We start from the raw sequence: 19,710 nt of genomic DNA on the forward strand, positions 1-19,710 counted from the left end.
GCTTGGAGACGGTCATTGACCTAAGAGTATTTTACTGGTCAGGATGATTCTTTGACTCGGCAGGATTAATCTGAATTCTCTGACTTCTGATGTGCTTGTAGCTTGTCCCACTTTACCAACATCTGTAAAGTAATTAAACACACTGTCTGTTCTTATCTAGGCTGTTAGTAAATCTGTATATTAAATCTACCCATGGCAAGCCTTGGATATTCCTTAGGAAATCCTACAGTACATAATAGGTGATATGATGAAAGTGCGTCTTGTGTGTTCCATTCTTTGTGCAGTGTTCTAGCAAGGGGTTGAGGTATATTTTATTTATACATCACTTTCTCCAGTGACTTTGCCTGCTGTCCAAGGATGGACTAATGGGCTTCTAGAGGGCTGTGGTTTAGACTGAATGGGGTTGTGAAGTATTTTCCTAATCTGATTGGACCTTTCAGGATGGGAGTCAAATCTTCCATGTTTTAGGAAGAGAGGGATAACCCACTCATGTAGGCTTTACTTTTACATAAATAAGTGGATAAAGTAATGCTTTTTAACATCTGAATCCAATGTTAAGCATGTGGATCCTGAAGATGATACCCACATAATTTGATTTAGGCTGCTGTATACATCTTTAAATATACATTTTTAAAACTTACCTTGTGTCTGCTGCTTTTTGTGGTTGAGTTACGACTGTACCAATGTGGGTAAGGCAGTAATTATTATGTATTATGGAGAGCAAGATTATTTTAATATGCCAATTCAGGACCTCAGCTTTTACTTTTTTAAAAATGTAAATACCTAATACAAAAATGTTATTTTTACATTAACATTTTAATGAGTCTTATGTTGACTTTGCACATTATATAATTATTATTATTTAAAAATCAGAAATCTTGCATATTTAATATTCATAATTGTTTTCTTCATGCTCAACAAAGTTACTTTTTTTTCCAAACCCATTTCTGAAATGTTACAGGCTGTTTAAGGTTGTCTTTGGGAATTGTCTAGTCATAAATAAATCAGATTTTTTTGGCCCAAAGTCATCCAGTTTGTGTTCTGAAAGGGAATAGGTCTTTCAGAAGAAATAATCAAATTTTTTGCTGCTGCTGCTTTTTGAGGAGGACTTTAGGCTAAAGAGATACAGCAAAAAACAACTCCAGCGCAGCCTTTCTCTTCAGTTAAAAAGTCCTTTCCAAGAAGCATAGGGGGCACCATGTGCCAAAGGGCCTCATTTTAGGAGGAAACTGCTGAAGTTTTCTCTTCAGTGCATTAAAAAAAAAGTAACTACAGGAATTTATATGAGTAAGACTGTAACGAATAACCAGATCTTTGTTATTTCTGTTGATACAGAAAGTAAAGAAAATCTAAAATACTATGAATTTTTAATATTTATTTTTAATGCATTTTTCCATACATTTGAGAGCTGAGTCTCAGTTTATGGAAGAGAATTTGACCTTAAGTATGCTAGACATTTGCTAATACAATTGTTAAATAACATTAAGGTGCTGGGGAGAGGTTAAGAAAAACAAAAGCCAATGAGAGCCTGCAAATTTATTTTTTTTTTAAACACACAAAACCCATTCAAAATGTAGTACCAGGTGTCCTTCTGCACATTCCAAGAGCACACTGCAGTGTGTTAGATGCAACCTGCTCTGAATTGGTTTCCTTCTGCAGGACTGCTTGGTTAACACAAACCAACTAGAGTTAACATTTTAGGTTTAGTTGCTCTTTCTGCCGCTGCATTGGCTGCTCGAGATTTATATTTTATTCATGATGCCTTGAGAAGGTAGATTAATTTGGGGATATATGCAGAGTTATTCGTCCTGCCAGGTTGTATCATCAGTTTGATTCCTGCAGGAAATCGGGGATCTGGAGGAGGACAGGCACTGAGTGGTTAGGATTTGGTTTCAGTGGTGGCTGGTGGGTGGTGTCCGTGTCTTTCAAGGCCATGCTGATGGCCGCTTTTCTGCATGGAAAGAGAAAGGATACTGAATTCTTCTGCAGTCCTGCTGGATCAATGCCAAGGGCAACAGGCAGAAGTGCTGCCTTGTGCTGTGGTTTTTAAAGAGATGCAGAAAACTCTCATTGCTCAGAATCCTCAATTCTTTGCCAAGTTCTTCCTTTAACTCCTCTACAGTTCTTCATTTCTTTGTAGATTTTTTTCTGTACTAAGGCAGGAGTAGGAGTGGCTTTGAACAAGTTCACATTGGAAAATACAACATGACAATTCAAAGCCAAGCAGTGCCTCAGCCTCATCCCTTTCAGGAACTGGGCACCAGAGGTGTTCCTAACTTACCAAATTGTTTAAACTGAAATACTAAAGGAATATTTATGTTTTTACAAAGTATTTACCATCACAACTTTTTTTCCAGATACCGAAAAATACTGAGCTCTGAGATCAGCACTTCTGATCATCAGCACTTTGGCCAGAAGTGCCCAAATTTGTTATTAAAAATTAAAAGCTGCCCATTTTCACAGAAACAAATTATTGCTAAACCCCAGTATCTACCGAGTGCATGTTTGAGACTGGGAGCTGTGATAGACCATAGGCTTGAGGCTTAAATTGTAATAACTATTTCTTTTCAGACTTGATAATATTTAAAACTTTTTCCAGTAGATTCTTAAAGCTGTTATTTTGTCATAATTGCATTCTAGGACTTTATTTTAAAGTAATATGTAATTAGTTGCTACGTTAATAAAAATTATTTTAAAAAATGCAGTTACCAAAAAGCTATGCCCGGAGTGTATTTTAATATAAGACCTCATATATTAGCTGATAGGAAATGATAACATTCTTCTTTGGAAAACTCACGTGCTGCCAAGATGATAACTCCTCACACAGGTTGTCTCAAAGTGCATGTGGGGGGATGATTGCTGTGCAGGCATCAGCAACTCCCCCAGTCAACATCTTCATGGCTCCAGAATAATTTTTCCTTTGTGCTGCTTTTAACTAAAAAGTGAATTGTGTCTAAGCATTAATACCTGTTCAATCTACATTTTAAAAAATTCAATAGTTTATGAATTTTTTTTTAGGTTGTTTCTGTATTTGTCAAGCCGTGGTCAGTGTCCATGTTTATTCTGTAGCTGTAACTGCTGGTTTCATTGCTACTGAGTCGTGAAAGAAATGGTGCTGCTTACCAGAACTGTTACTTTTCTTGATGAACTTTTTTCTTACAACTTTTGAGAATTTTTTTTTAAATGGATTTTTACCTCATAATTTTTTTTTTTTTTTTTTGGCCTTTCTCCTACTCCCTGCTTGAATATTTTTGTAATTTCAAAATAAAAGGACTAGTAGGGTGGTTTTGCCCTCCCTTTCTGTCAGCATTCTTCTATTTCCACTGTTGGTTGGAGATCACAGTAATCCAATGCTGTGGAAAGCCCTTTTCCCTGGAGGGACATCTGTCTCTTTGATGAGACAGACACTTTTTTTGGCAGCTCTGGAGATGCCACTGAGAGACCTGGCACACTTCTGTTTAGATGAAAGTAAGAAAATCCCTTGTAAGTGATGTACAGAGTAAGGTACTGGTTATTGCACCAAGTTGTTTTGGTCCTGCTCACTTCTAACAATAAATACTAGCACAGAGTGGAGGGTTTTTTTCCTTTTTTTCCGGTTATGAATCTGAAGGTAAAAAGGTCTGCAAATAAAAAATCAGTAAAGGCAGAAAAGAGAGAAAAGAAAATCATTAATGAAAATTCAATTCCTACCTATCTACTAAAAAGAAAGGATGTGTTAAGACTAATTGCTAGCCACCTGACAAAGGGCAGCTTTGTGAGCTGAGTGACCATGGCTGAACAGGACTTGTACAGTGGCGGTTTCGGGGATTGCTGCTGCCTCTCTGTTCAGTGTTCCATTGTTCAACCACATCCACATCCTTGTTGGCTTTACTGCTTTTTAGCTCAGCAGGCAAGTGGGGTCTTACTTGGTTCCAGGGGGAAGGATGTGCTTTGATATTGGTGAGATGTTCTTGCGTGTCCTGAGGGTACACGCTGATAACCACCCGGTGCTTCCTTCATCCCCCACAAGCATTCTCATCACAGCTGCCTGTGCTGTGGTCTGGACATTGGTTATTCAGTGCTGGAAGTGCTGGGGAGAAGAGTTGTTTCTCATTCCTCCCCCAAGAAGGTCTGTGGCTTTCACACCAGAGCTGGGACGAGCTGCTCTTGTCACTGGTGCAGCGAGCGAGCTGAGCGGGTTGTGATGGCAGCGCGGGAACGGCGGCGATGGGGAACAGCAGGACACGTGGCACCAGTGGCTGTAAGAAGTGGCACCATGAAGAAAAAACCCACCGTGAGGGGAGATGTTGGCATCTGGCATCTGCTACTCAACCAGGAGTATGCCCTTACAGCAGCCTGGCACAATGTGTCATCTCCTGAAGCCAGGGAGCTGAAACCTGTCCCAGCCTGGATTATAGAGGACCCCAAGGTTTCGTAACTTGTTAGGTTCAATGTAGTCAGCCAGAAGTCCTGCATAGAAAAATAGCTCCCAGAAAAAAAGTTATAAAATCTCCTTAATATACCTTAATACTTCATTCAGAGTTCTCTTCATACAAAACCTGTGCCTGTAGAAGCATATTTTGGGACTGAGTTATTGGTTGACCAAATAGACTTAAAAAAAAATTACCAAGCCAGCATCTTTGACTAGTACAACTAGTACTGTAGGAGTCTCTTTAGTTTGTTCCTTCTGGCATTATTCTCTACAGCACTTTTTCAGTTAAATATTTTGTTTTTCCATGAAACTTGACTGCTTTTCTTCTGTGGTGTGTTGAAGGCTGTTAAAGTTTTAACACATAAGTTTTAATACATAAGTCTCAGGAAGTCAGTTCAATTGTCCACTGTCTATTGCTGCCAGGAGTGAAACCTTGAACTCACATAAGTAATTTTGCTGTGGAAGATCACCACTGACTTCTGTGAAGCCAACATTTCACTTACCTGTTCCCACCTTGGAAAGGAAAATAATCAAAACCCATTATTTATCTGAAGAGTTTACATGTCCAGGCTTTACAGATGCTGTTTTATCCTTACGAGATGTTACATGTTTCTTTTGCCGTTTCTGATACAGCAGAGTTTGTTCAGCTTTTTTGATGTCTTCTTTGTGTGTGATTGTTCTGAGTTGAAGAATACAGAGAACCAAGGAATAGAACTTAATTGCTTGCCATCCCCACCCATTGCCTTCCCTCCAACTACAGCCGAAGACAAATTCTCTCTGAGGAGAGGTTTTCCTTAGGTTTTTTTGGTACTTCAGATGCCTCATATAAGCCCAATGCTGTACTTGTCAGGCTTATCCATTTTTAGCTATTGCGTTGGATACAATATATATGTTGATTAAAAAAATCACAATTTTGAATCTTTTCAGTATCTTTGAGAAGAAATTACTTGGAGCACTTGATATTTTAATGCAGTTTGTCTTTTCAAATAGATTTGGCTTCTAAAGCATGTGACAACGAGACTTTGCTCTTCAGTTAGAGCATACATTTCAGAGTAGTTGTTACCTAAAATATTATCATAAGGCATAAGAAAACACACGATTTAAGTTGCCTTTCATGAACATAATTAAGAATTAATAAGCCTGTACCAGTGGCTAGTCCTCAGAATTTCGACTGTTTTGCCTTTTGTGACCTGTGTTATTAAAAGTCCATTATTTTTACAGACTTTATTAAATTGGATCTTATTAAAGCATTCTATATTTGCATTTGGTCTTTCATAATTCATTATTATTATGACATTTACTTTTTACCATCAGATCTGAAAACATATCATAAGCTACCCTTTTCTCTTGAAAGAAATGCTAATTTCAAACAGTCCTTTAATGGAAGAGAAAAGCTTTATCAGTTTTTTCATTTATTCAAGATCGTGTTAAGAATACTAATGTTAGACTTCTGTATGCTAATATCTAAGAGCTTTTTTGGTCAAAAGCTTAGAATTCTTGTTTTTTAGACCACACTGCTAAGTATGTCACTGGCAGGGCACTAGTACAAAAAAAAAATACAATTCTGAAGTACCATGTTTTAATTCTGTGACTGATAAAACCAATTTCTTGACCTTTCATTATTAAATTACGCTTTTGTATGAAATTTACTATTTTTATGCTTCACCATGTTCATTACGTTGTTGCTCTACTTAGTTTCTCTTTAGAAGTTTTAAACAATTCATTTGGCATGATTATTTTGGGGGGTAGTTTTGAATTACAGTCTTCACATAGTGTAACAGGAAATGGAATTCTCCGTGAAATAAAACACTGTCTCAAGCAGTTATTAATTGTTTTAATTTAGACAACCTGGACCCTATCATGTTTGTAAATATTATAGTAATTTAGTCATAGGAAGAGAAAAAGAGCTCTAGAACTGAATGCAGAACATGTTGAACAGTAGGTAACATGCAGTTAAATTGCTGAATTTAGCATAATTATTTTTTTTAACTTAACTTCAAAAAAGTCTTCCACAATATTGACTATTTTTCTTCTCCCACAAGGTTTCTGACGATGTGCACTAGACATTTTGGGAGTGTTGTAGCCCAAACAATTCGAACTCAGAAGACAGACCAGTTTCCACTTTTCCTTATTATTATGGGAAAAAGATCGTCTAATGAAGTGTTGAATGTAATACAAGGTACAGTTCTTTATATTACAAGTATTCCTTATGTGAGTATTGAAACTGTTATAAGAGGTCTTTGTTAACTCTTTCTCTTTTAAGATGCCCAGAATATTAATTTATTACACAAAACACACTTTAAGTTGCCAGGGTATAATTACCTACTACTCATAAATGTAGTAATTAGCATGGTGTTAGAGATTGAAGTTGCCATGACTGTAGTAGAATTATACGTTTTTCTTTTTTTTTTAAAGTGGAAACTTAATTTCCTAAATAAGGAGCTACACTGAATTCCAAATTTATATCCAGATACATTCCTGATTTCCAAAAGATCTGCACTTTTTGGACAGTGCCCGAATGCATTTTGTTCTTTGTGTGTACTTCCTTGTTAATACCTGGGCTCCTGTTGCTAGTATTTGGACATGAGTTACTGTTTCAGACCTGGCTGCAGCAGTGAGACCCCCACATCAGATCAGGATTTAAGTTCCTAATAAAATCTCATATAAATAAAGCTTTCTGTTTTATGTGAGCAATTTTTTCTGGTGTAACCATTCCTCTGATTTCACTGACAGCAAGATCACTTAGATGTGGAGTGTTGCCCTCTGACTGCTGTTCTCAGTAACTCCTCAGATTAGAGCACATCAAAGAATGGCTGCCTCTCATTTCTTCCGCTTTCTCCACAAGTTCGTCTTCATGACACTGTGTCCTCATTTTTTATTGCTTATATCTAGCAATCTTTATTGTAATCTCGTTTTCCTGAGGAAATTCAGCCTCAGAAAATGCTGCCTTTTGCAGACAAGCATTGCTGTTTCGTTCTGCATCTGGGATTAATAATTTTATTGAAGAATCTGCAGTGTTCCTTCCTGTGGATAAAATTACTAATTTTTACATGGATTTTGCCTCCTCAGTGCAAGGCACAGCACAACATTAATTCATGGTATGAATGCCTATAATTTATAAACCCTGTTTCATAGGTTATTTAATAGAAATATTCTTATAAATAGCTTAGTTTTCTGACTCTGCAGTACAGTTCAAAACCTTTGCCATCCCACTGGTGGTGCTACTGACTTAAATTACTTAACTGCTTTAGCAACAATTCAAAGTCATAGTACAATGCATCTTTATATGAAAAAACAATCCAGATTATTTAATTGCATGCATTAAGTTTCAATGATTTGTCGGGTTTTCTGTGATCTTTCGCACTAAATTAAAACGATCCCCTATTGTAGCCTTACTTAAATTTATCCTTTAACAAAAATCACCCAATCTCTGCTTGTTATTTTCCCAGGACTGGGGACACTGGTATCTTTTAACAATACTGCCTCAATGAATGGTAGTCTCTGAAGTCTTGCATGTTGTAGCATGTGGGATAACATTTTCTGCTAAGGTAGCAAATGTTAGAAATGGGAACAATGGGAGCCTTTCAGGGCTGGGAGTGAAGGCATGTTGACAGAAGAGATACAACTATATAGAAACCCAAGACCCCAGTGGCATTTATTGAAATGCAGACTGTCAAAGTTTGCTTTTGATTTTTATTTTTTTTTCCCCGAGGTTGGAAACTATGGGGATGGTGTTGTTTTCTTTAGTGGTGCTCGTTCTGCCGGGGTCCAACAGCTGTTTAGGCTGGCAGATGTTAAGACTTTATAGGTTTTGGCCATTTCTCATGGTTTAAGACCTTTTAACTCCTACGGTGGCTTTAATGGGTAGTCTAGTCTTCAGTTTAGAAAGAGAAACCAAAGAATGCAACTTAGTAGGAAATGGAAGTAATCTTTCAGTCTTTATGAAGACTGGAGGCATGCTGAAAGGAAAACATGGAGAGGTGTTGGTGTTCCTAAGTATGTGTTCTATTTCATGATACACACATGGATGACATTGTTGTCCACTTTATTAGCTTTGCAAGTTTTTTGAGAAGTAAATAGACTGAAGAAAATATGGTATTTGAAGTTTTATTACTAGTTATACCCAAATAAAATGTGCACACACATTCAGTCCCTGTATTCTGGGTTTTTCCATTGTTTTAAACCAATCCACTTGGATGCTGCTGCCAGCATCCTACCTTTTGTTGCCTGACTAAGCAGTTGCTTCGGTCTCCCTGGGAATTTTAAAACTCTAAAATCAATTTCACATAAGGGAATCCCAGATCTACTTCTTTACTTTAACATCAGTGACTAAAAGACAAAATAATGTATGCTAGCATAAAACCAATTGTTCAGATTTGCACCACCTGAAATTTTAACCTGTGATCAACCTTTTTTAAAATAATTTTGAGTTTTCAGTAAAAAGGTGAACTGAAAGCATCCTGCTGAGATATTTGCATTTTCTACTCGTGCCTTTTTTTTTTTTTTCTTTTTTTTTTTAGTCTGGCTGTTTCTTATGGATTAGTTCTAGAATGACTTCTTTTTTTGTTTAATAACTTTAATGAAACGAAGTTCAGCTATCTTCCTTTGTTGCTAGGTAACACAACAGTGGATGAGCTAATGATGAGGCTGATGGCTGCGATGGAGATCTTCAGTGCCCAGCAGCAGGAAGACATAAAGGATGAGGTGAGCACTGGACGTTGCTGCAGATACCTCCTGGCTTCCACTAATCACTGGGAATGTAAATGAACCAGATGTTTCTTTAGCCAGTGGAGTTGGGTGTGATGTGCTTTAGTGCCTCTTCCATTGTCAGAAATTAAAAAGGTAAAGTCTCCTTTGTGTATTTGGGTCTCTCAGAACAACTTCTCCTTTCTCACCTTGTCATTTTCGGTTTCTTTCCTTTTTCTGAGCATTAGTCACCAGTGACTGTTTACATTATAGTGATATTATAGAGCTTAATATGCTCATACAAAGAAAATTATCAGATTTTTTGCCACTGACCAGCTCGAAGTCATAGGTAGAAAACAAAAATAGATTAATATATGTTAAATGTATCTGTTTAAAAGGGGGCTGAAACCAACTTTAACTAGTACACTGGTACTGAACCACCTTTCAGAATGATGCAGAATGCATAAATGATGACAAGACTTCTCAAAATCAGTGTTTCAATTACACAGAAGCAGACACAGTGAGTTACACACCTGAAAGATCTTTATCTGTTACTCTATAAATTGAGAGTGACATTTGGAAGTAATGAAGTACTTAGGAATTTATAATAATAGGTGTGTTGCCATTCAAGATTATTCTTATTCTGTTGTACAGACATTGATTGACAATAATTCACTAAACGCATTCTTCACATTTAAATCTTGTATCTCATTAGTACAAGATTTACTGACTATAATATGAAGGCACATTATCTGCACAATATCTGTCATTCACTTTTTCTTCTTTATTTACGCTACCTGTAATTCATTGGTGAAGAAATTGACTTTAATTTTGTTAATACTGAACACAAATTTAAATGTGAGGATTACAACAAAAATCCAAGGTACAATATAACTGAATTTTTAATTGCATTTTAACAGGAGTGTGTTGAGTATGGGAGTTTTTTTAATGCTTTAGTGAGAAGGTGAAATTTACATCACAGATGAGCTCCAAGCGAGGTTCAGAATTAAAAACTGTAAAAGCTGATAAAATGGAAGAAACCTGAGGGGAACAAAAGCATCTAAAGTCAGAGAGATAAGAGCAAACAAGGGATAGGAGAAGAAAATAGAAGTGATAGGATTGGAACAGAGTGAGGAACAGGACACCAGACTGGATGCAGAACCAGGAAATGGCTCCTGTTCTGGGCTGCTCTTCATCCTTCACTGGATGGCCAAGAGCAGTGACAGTGACAGTCCAGTCCCCACATGGGATTGTTGTCTCCTGGCTTCTTTCCCCAGGTGCTCTACGTATCTAGGGAGAATGGAAAATTGTTTTTTATACATGTCTCCGGAATCTACCTTTATCCAAGTCTTCTTTTGTTTTTTGTCGCCAGTCTAGTCTCTTGTTTTTCTGTCACTGAAAGCACCGGTGACATTTCTTCCCCAACAGGAGCTTTTTCTGACATACTTTGACATTCAGAAAACTGATGGAAAATTTCACAAACTTTGGGGGCAGCTTTCCAGACACTACACACAAATAGGATATTTACTTACTCCTTGGCTCCACTCGTTACAAGCACACTGAAAAGGTGATCTCAGACACTTCTGCCTTTGAAGCAGGAAGTTTTCAAAACAAAAAATAACCTTGCTTTATGAAATTACTATTCCAGAGAAGGGAGTATTTGACAAGCAGTCTGTGCTCAATAGAGGGCTTCAGCCTGAAAACAAAATACTGCCTTTTTGTGGTTAGCTACATAACATGTAGCTTTCTTGTAAGCCTTGTACTTGACAACTTCAAGTGTTCAAACATCAACACCTTTTCTTTTTTAAGATCTTACTGCAGTTGGTGCAATTTTTTCCCAAATATTACAATAGCAAACAGGATACAGAGTCCGGTTTCTGTTACTGTTTTCTTAATAGCAACAATAAGTCATCGTAAAACCACAAGAAGATAAGCAGAACATTCTTTTGTGCTTTGAAAAGAGAAGTCATCAAGTGTAGTGTTGCTGTAAACAGAAGTGTGTGAGAGAGAGAACCAGAACTGGAAACATTTGTAAATGACAGCATGAAGTCAGTAATGAGTGAGTTTGTGCAGCTGAAATTCTCATGCACATGAAAGCTTCCAGCACAGCCATTGCATAATCCTGTTTGGCACAGCATGTTTTGCAGTGCCCTCTGACGGTTATTTGGGTACAGGAGGACTGGTACCACTGCAGCTGCTGGTCCAGGTGTTCAGCTGATGTTGGCTGTAGCTACAGGCAGCTCCCTGCCACTGAGCTGGGGGTGTAGGTGGGGTGCTCAGAACAGTGTTACCAGCTTACCTCACCTGAGTGACACGAGCCACCTCATTAGCTGGTGGTAATAATAATATGTTTAGTTAAATCCTCTGCTTTTGTATCCATGTGTTGGTAAAATTTAGCAGTTTAGCCTCATAACATTTTAATGGGGCAAATCTCTTGCTTATTTTTTTAGTGTCGAGTGCTAAACTACTGTCACTTAACTAGCAGTTGGATTTCATTTTTAGATTTGTGTGTTGTACTCCATTAAGCTTTTTCTACATAATCTCCAAAGAAATACCTTGAAAACATTGGGATGCACATGTGTACTCATGCAACCCAACATGCCTATCCTGGTGTGTAACTTCTGCAGCTGTTTTCTTTCCCAAGTTTTCTTAAAGGGAGATCAACCTGCTGTCCCATTCTTTCCCCTGCCTCTCCAAGGCCCTGGGTCAATCATGAGCTGTTGCTGTATTGACAAGTTGACATTTTGGAAACCTCCTGCCTCTTTTGGACCGTGCTGTTGATGTGCCATTGTGCATACTTGGTCCAGGTGTCCTGCTGTCTGTTTTTCTAATTTCACTCCTAAAATTGCTGTAAGAACAAGCCACAAATAGCAAAATCGGATTAGCAGCACACTGATGTGCTCACATGGCTCTTCTGATAAGTTGTGTGTTCAGTGACCATCACCAGTGAAGCCACTTGGCCAGGATACAATCCCACTTTCCCCAGTGCAGTCAGGTCTGGGGGCTGAAGTCCAACCTCACACTGTGTATGCAGAGTTGTTCTGCACCAACACTAACAATTTGATGCATCTGATGAACATATTTTCTTTTTCTAACCGTGTTTGCTTCCCTGATCGCCACTACAGAACCTGACACTCAGTTACTGCTCAGGCAGTGGGGCTGGGGGATTTTGCAGAGCAGGAATAAATGCCATTAAGGAGGTTTCTCCTGTAAGCAAGAGGAGGGATATCCTCTGTATCTCAGAGCAGGGATAACCAAGCCTCTGCCACTGTTAGTCAGGGTGTGCACTGAGATTTTTCGGGTGCTGACTTTGAAAAGAGCTTGGAGTATCAGTTCCTCTTGAGTATCAGTTCCTCTTAAGTGTCAATGCCTGGTGCTGGGCTTAGGAAAACAAATAATAGTTGTAAAGTATTCTACACCCTGGAATGTCCATTTTTAAACACCCTGTGAACTTGCTTGCTTTAATTGGATAGTTAAATAATCATCTCAGTGTGGCGTGATGGGCCTGAATAGATGCGAGTTAGTTCCTTTGTGAGATTAATGTGAAGAGATCTGGGATTAAATCCTGGCATTACAGCACAACACACCTGTTCTGGGCCCATCCTCAACATTTTTTCTTCATTGCCTGAGGAGGAGGCTTCTCAAAGGATTACAGTAACACTTTTTGACAAGCTTATACAGGGCGGAGTTTCCATGTAATGACAGGGCTCATTTGATGATGCCTCAGTAAAGCATTTTTTATTTTTGCTGTCAACATTTATTACTGTAGAAGCATTGACTGTTATACAGCTGGTCCAACTTGTCCACATTTAAGTAACAGTAGGTCTCTGGTCGTGTTTATTTTTGTCATTATGCAACACTGGCACTCCTGCTCCAGGATTAGACTTCAAGGTGGAATTGTAATACCCATAGTTGCTTCAGACACCTTCTTATTTGTACAAATACCAATTAAAACCTTTCATTCACTTTAAACTGTCTGCCAGCACACTGGTCTACAGTGTAAAAGAGAGACATGTAAGAATTTTTAAACTGGAAAAACTGCTGTAAACAGATTCTGACTGAAGATAAACTGTAGAAAATTGTAGGCCTGCAGAGTCACCACCTTTTCTCTCAGTTCTTGGGTGACATCTCTCTCCTAGATACTTGTAGAGCTTGAGCAAAACACAGGTCCTTCCTCACCAATATCTGGAGAGGGATTTAAAAAACACATGAAGGAAACCCAAAACTCCAAAACAGCAGCATAAATTCTTTTTCCTCTTTTCCCTGCCAGAGCACTTTGGAGTTTTAGTGGCCAAGTGGTATTTTCATAACTGTGCTGGTGTCACCATGTCTTTTCCTCCTTTTCTGCCTCACTGCTGTCAATGTAGGGGAAGTGCTTCCATCAGCTCTGCAAGATACCTCTGAAATTTCTGCTAGGGACTGAAGCTCACATGTAAATCAGTAGAAATCAGGCATATGAATACCTTGGATAATCTGTGTTCCATCTAACGGTCTTACGTATATCATGATGTATAGTATTTGCACAACGAGAGATTATGAGAACACACGAAATTCTCTAAATTCCAAAGCGCAAAAGCATTACGGTGACGACAGCCACCTAGCAAAGATTGGCATTTAACCCCTCAAAAATCTAATTAGCACATTTCCTAATTATTACTAGCTATAACTAATTCAACGACAGTAATCAAAATTTATTTGATTGAATTTCCCGATTTTGCGTTTGTAACACGACAGCAGCCCACACGACGGGCTTCCCGTTGAGCGCTAGGCTGCACGCACACCCCGGCGGGTGCGAGTGCTGCCTTCCAGAGTTTACAGCAAGCTTAGACCTTTGGCAGAGTGCGAGGCAACGGCAAGAAAGAAGGGAGATAAAATATCTTTAGCCCCTGTTGCTTTTAGGCTGTACGTGCTGATGGCTCCAGTCTCTGAATGTTCAGCCCAGCTGGGCAGATGTGTTGGGACTGGCTGGCTCTATTCCCGCAGAAAGGCGCTGCAGGACTCCTTGAAGGGTTTTGGGTTTGGTTTCCTTCTTGTCGCTTGAGTTAATTCCCAAAAGTCAGTGTCTGGAGCTGAGCTTTCAGCCTTCAGTGTGGACAGGCAGGATCCTGTGGTGGTTCTGTGCTGTTCTGCCCCTCACCCTGCCCCAATCCTGCCTCCTCCCATGGTTCTGCCACCGCTAAAACTTCCACTTGCTTTGTCCTTGTCGTTCCCATACACCCAACACGCTCTGTGTACACTTTTTCCTTCCATATATTCCCCATCACGTATGTTTAAGTTATACAATGTGCAAGTCTGTCATCTTAGTGAGTCAAATTAATGCCTTCCTTGCGCTGGTTTGTTTGGACAAAGGGGTGTTTCTCTTTAACGCTCCCATGAATAGCCTTAAGCATTTGCAGATTTTAATTTCAGGAGTGGTTCAGTGAAATGACTGTCTTTCAGACAGGCATTCAGCATTTGTAAATACACTTTTTTCCCCCTTTTTTTCTTGTAATAGGCCTTTACTCACTGGTGTTCTGAGAAACGTCTTCTGCTCCTGGTTGTCTTCTCAAATTCTGTCTCGTTCGATTTTACTTCACAGTAAAACTGGTCCCAAAGGGCAATGGGGAATAATATAACACAGCTCCCTGAGACAAATCAGGTGCAAATCTGATTTTTGAGGTTAAATCATTAAATCCTACTTTCAGAAATTACAATAATAAACAGGAAAAAAAAAAAAGCCCAGAAGTGCCAATGCTGACTTTTCCTGCAAAACATCCCAGTCAAAAAAGCCAAATATTTTTAACTTTTAAAATCTAGTGTCCTAAATTCAATTGAGAACCCCTCTTTGTCCATCATCCTGAATGTGAAAATGCCTGTCACTAGGTATTTCAGGAATAACTTCAACAAATTGTTTAGGAAATAATTATATGAGAGAGTTATCCTAAATTTATTCTTAATCTTATCTATCAGTTTTTCTTAGTCTTGATACACTGGATATTACTCAGGAGAAGGTTTTCTCTGGTGAGTTGTAGCTATCTCATAAATGTTTGATATTTTTGGGTTGACTGCATCTCTAAGAAACAGAATAGCAAAGAAAAGTCATAGCTGAAGAATATATTCTGTGAATAAAAGCAATTTTTTTCGAATTTCCAACCTTCCATTGAATGTATGTCCTCCCACTGTCTCATTGTCAAAATGGGAAAGCAGAAATCTGTGACTTCTCCCATTTTTAGGTGCAAAGGAGTGTTGTCACCTTGTCTCAAGCCCCAAACCTTTGGGATGTGCATGGTTTGCATTCACACCAGCCTTCGGACGCTGCCATGGAATTCACAGATGCTGTATAAGCCCTGTTTCTGATGAAGGCTTTTTAAGTGACCCAGGATAAGCCATGTCTGTTTTTACTTTGTTTTTTTGAATAAGGAAGGTGCCAGTTCTGCCTTCATTGCAAAAGCACTGTGAGATGCATTTAGTGATGTTCCGTCAATACTGACTGCAGTTTGTGTAGGGTCTAACAGGAAAGTTGTCAGCTGCCTCAGATTTTATTGATGGATAACACTTCTGAATTTTTTAAATATTAATTATTAGTGGCATGACTATTCTTGATATGGTCTTTATTAGTGCAGTAGAAGATTCCCTGCAAAATATTTTCTTACATTTCTCCTGTCACTACTGTGAGTTTTCTTCTGTTGCTTTCTGGTGAACTTGAGGCATCCTCATTCTTCTCTAGAGGAAGAGCTGACTAAAATAAGAAACTGCATTACAAAAGGGACAACTGCTTCATCCAGTGTTTAAAATTTGTCCAAGGTGTAACTCTGAACCGAACAATACCACAATTTAGCCGTAAAATCTGTGGAGGAGTTGCTTCCTGTTAAGTGTGAGCAGTATTAGCAAACAGAAGTATTAACACAGGAGTAGGTACAAAGAGGCATTTCATGGGATTACATCTGCTGCTTACCCAAAGCACTCTGGATTCCAGGTTTGTTTTCAAGCTCTGTTTCAGTGAGAACAGTGTTATTTCAATGAGGTGTGGGGCTCGTGGCACAGTCATTTACTTTTGGATGTGGCTCACATATTTCTATGAGGACCAGGCAGTCATGCGTGGTAATTCTTCACATTCCTGACATCTTTTTCATAATCCACTTCTAGGATGATGATGACTGCAATGAATAGGAAAGAAAGAATTTTAACTTTATTTAATGCCTGGAATTCCATGTTTCAGTTCTAGCTGTAGAATCTATAGCATCAGTATTTTTTAAAAAAATTTTATTTTTTTATAAACTACAGTAACTCTATCTTAATTTCTAACAGTCTTTGATGGAGAAGAGCCTGTAGTTGCAGTAGTTGAATCTCTCAGAGCTCTTTTGGGCATTACTGGACTTGTGTGACCTTTGAAATTCAGCGTGTGGAGTTAGGTATCATACCTGGAGTCAAAAAACATGAAAGTTGAATAGGTTCTCTCTGAAATAATTCTAAATAGTTTTTAAAGGCTTGTCCTCTGGCAAATAACCTGAAGTCATCTTCCTTTAGTGATTTGGAAAGGTTATTTGGGTTCTCACTATTCTAAGACAAATTTCCAGTATGTTTATGAAAAGTCTCAGTATAAATAGCACATTTTTTTTTCTTTACTATTATGTTCCATCTACGAGAAGTATTGGGAATACCTCTGTGTATTCAACAAGCTTTCCTCATATTTGGAAAACATAAAAAATGGGAGCTGTTAAATTATTTCAACACTCTCTCATCTCAGAAATGGAATATTCACATAGGGTAGTTTTTGCTATCAGGTTCAAGTTCCATGAGCAGACTGCCTAAAACTTATCGATGTCCACAGCAGCCAGGAAGGGAGAAGGTTATTTGGTGGTTGTTGTCCTTCTTTGCATTTTGCAAGAGTTACTTCTACTCGTGTTTTGGCTCTGCTGAACAAAATTATAGTTTCTAAATCTTGGAATGAAATTCAGGACACACTGATTGCAGAATAACTTTGGGTCCTGTTTCTGTAAGGAAGAAGAATTTCCTCTGAAAAGAGTTTGCTGCTTTCCAACTGGAAGTTGTATAGTTTTCCCTGCAGTTTGTCCTTTCCTCCTGTGTTTGCATTCTACTGTAGAGATTTAATCACTGAGATGTTCGAGATTTTTGAGGAACATCTTGGCATGTTTGGATGTCCATGAGCACTTCCCATTCAGAATTGATTTTTTTGCCAAATAATGATGTTTTGAGGAGAAAATTGATCACTTAGCAAAATGATTCTTTTATGTGGAATAAATGTTGCAGCTGAATGGGAAGATTACATAATTCTTCAAGAAGCAATAGGTAGTAGACTTTAATTTCTGTGAAACACGGGACAGATTGCCCAGTGCTGTGTTACTGCTAACTGCAGAGGAGACCCTGCTGAGCCCACCAGCAGCCTCACAGCTGAATCCTATTGATTTTTGTAGGGACCAGTGCAGCCTCTGCAGGGCTCTGAGGGGATTATGGGATGTAAGACGAGTAAGCACAGGGGAGCAGCCACTGTCTCTGCTTCAGAGGCAGAGTATGAAGCTATTGATTGTACACTTTGCTTTATTTGACATCACCCCAGTGCAGTTATTCCAGCTTTTGGGGATATCCACTCTTCGATCCTCCACTGTGGGGATGATGCCTCGCTTTGTCATTTGTGTGTTTTTAGTAAACCTTTATTTTTTGTGCTGTGATTGTTGATATTTTTTGCTGGCATGGTAACCTCCTGTTCCTTGCTTGCCTGCATCTGTCCATTTGAGATGCTTCAGAGCAGGACCTGCTGCTTTCCCATCTTTGTATAATATTCAGCACTGTGAATTGAGGCTCCTGGATGATGTTTGATAGTCATGACCCTGGATGGACCCTGCTGAGGGGTTTTTGACCCAGGAAGGACCTGGGACTGGGTTTTCTCTGTCAGGACCAGCCATTACCCACTGTCAGTCTGAGCAGAGAGCCAATGAGATCCAGCCTCAGCACCTAAACCACACTTTCCTGTTACAAAACCATCCAAGCTGTTGGGTGCAGGAGAGAAATCGCCCCAGCTCCAGCCTTATCCCGCTGCAGGGACCCCTCTATCGCAGTCTGGCTCACTGCCACCCCGAATCCGGTCCAGCCAGGCAAGCGTGGCAAAAATAGAGGGGCAGGAACAATGGAGTTGCTCTAAAAATAGAGAATTTTAATAGTGAAAATAACAAACAAAGAAACCACACTATCTGAGGGACAGCATCCAAAGACCAAGGGGCGTGGTGAACTTAACAATCTATAGGGCTGTCTGAGGGCAGGGGTCCAATCCCGAATGCGGAGCAGGAACATGACCCTGTATGTGACAGGTCCTGATCCAACTGAGAACCAGAACTAGGATCATGGCCTGTTATGGAATAGTTCCATTAACATGCCAACTCCCATGGCTACATTCTTCTCACCACAACCTAACCAGATATCTCCCTTTCAGTATCCTGCTTCCCGTGGTCTCAGGCTGAAGCCTCTGAGGCTGAGCCACTACTCATCTCAGCCAGTTCCTGGAGGCTGCTCCTCCCCAGGTCTCTGTGCCTGCCATGGCCCTCAGTGCAGAGCCTGGGTGCCTCATCCAGCCCTCAGGACAGGGCTTGGACACACCATTCCCTTACCTGGCAACTGAATCAAAACTTCAGGTAGTCAGGATTTCTAAAGCCACAGTCACCCTTGAAGCATCTCTGAGCATGTTTCTCCTAGCAGTAGTTGGGTGATGTTGAAATCACTGGGATTAAGGAATGCTGGTGAACATAAAGATATTTATCATACTAGTCCACTGTTTGAATTTTTTTTTTTATTTTTTTTTTTATTTTTTCTTTTTTTTTTTTTTCTTTTACCTTTAGGATGAACGTGAAGCCAGAGAAAATGTGAAAAGAGAGCAGGACGAAGCGTACCGCATCTCTCTGGAGGCTGACAGAGCCAAGGTGTGTGCAGGGGAAGAGGCCCCATGGGATGGGAACCCTTTGGAGTCTGGGAATGCTCTGTGGTGCAGAGGACTGCCTGCCTTCAGTTGTGCTCTGAACATGAGACCCTAAAGTCCTCAGTGTTGTAAAGTGGCACCAGATAAAGTCACTAGGATTAGACTTGACTACATCTTTTAGCTAAACCTGGCTTCATTTAATAATGGAATTTGGGAAAGGAATTGCAGGAAAAAATTGCTTCAAATATCCTATATATTTTATTAATTTCTATGGAAATGTTGAGAAATTTCTTTGCATCTGTATTTATCTAATATTTATGTGGGATTGCCCTTTGTGTTTGTTAGAGGGAAGCGCAAGAGAGAGAAATGGCAGAGCAGTTTCGCCTGGAACAAATCCGGAAAGAACAGGAGGAAGAACGTGAGGTGGGATGTTTTACCTTTTCTGATAACTTTTTGAATTCATGAAGCTTATGTGCACTGAAACTGTCATTCAACACACACTGCAACTTCAATTCAAGGCATACTTTTTATGTGATCAAATTTCTTTACTGTTATTGATTTCTTACTGTATATCTGTGAAACAAAGTGCAGCGAAATAGTTTTCACTGTTTAATAGCTTTTCTGTTTTATCATCAGGGTCTCAAATACAGCCAGATATCAGATGGACCTGCTCACAGCAGATCTGTGAAATGAGCTCCATAAATGC

General features: G+C 39.2%; 1 protein-coding gene across 4 annotated transcripts in view; it reads left to right on the top strand.

Moving 5' to 3' along the window:
• FAF1 (Fas associated factor 1) overlaps positions 1–19,710 on the top strand; it is a 155,200-nt gene that overhangs the window by 117,302 nt on the left and 18,188 nt on the right. For all 4 annotated transcript variants that reach the window (XM_040072650.2, XM_040072651.2, XM_040072654.2 and 1 more), the window contains 4 exons: positions 6,454–6,590; positions 9,027–9,115; positions 18,928–19,008; positions 19,350–19,427. In XM_040072650.2, coding sequence (XP_039928584.1) covers positions 6,454–6,590; positions 9,027–9,115; positions 18,928–19,008; positions 19,350–19,427 — 385 coding nt within the window. The remainder of the gene's footprint in view (positions 1–6,453; positions 6,591–9,026; positions 9,116–18,927; positions 19,009–19,349; positions 19,428–19,710) is intronic.

This window comes from Hirundo rustica, chromosome 9 (assembly GCF_015227805.2).
Source record: "Hirundo rustica isolate bHirRus1 chromosome 9, bHirRus1.pri.v3, whole genome shotgun sequence".
NCBI lineage: Eukaryota > Metazoa > Chordata > Aves > Passeriformes > Hirundinidae > Hirundo > Hirundo rustica.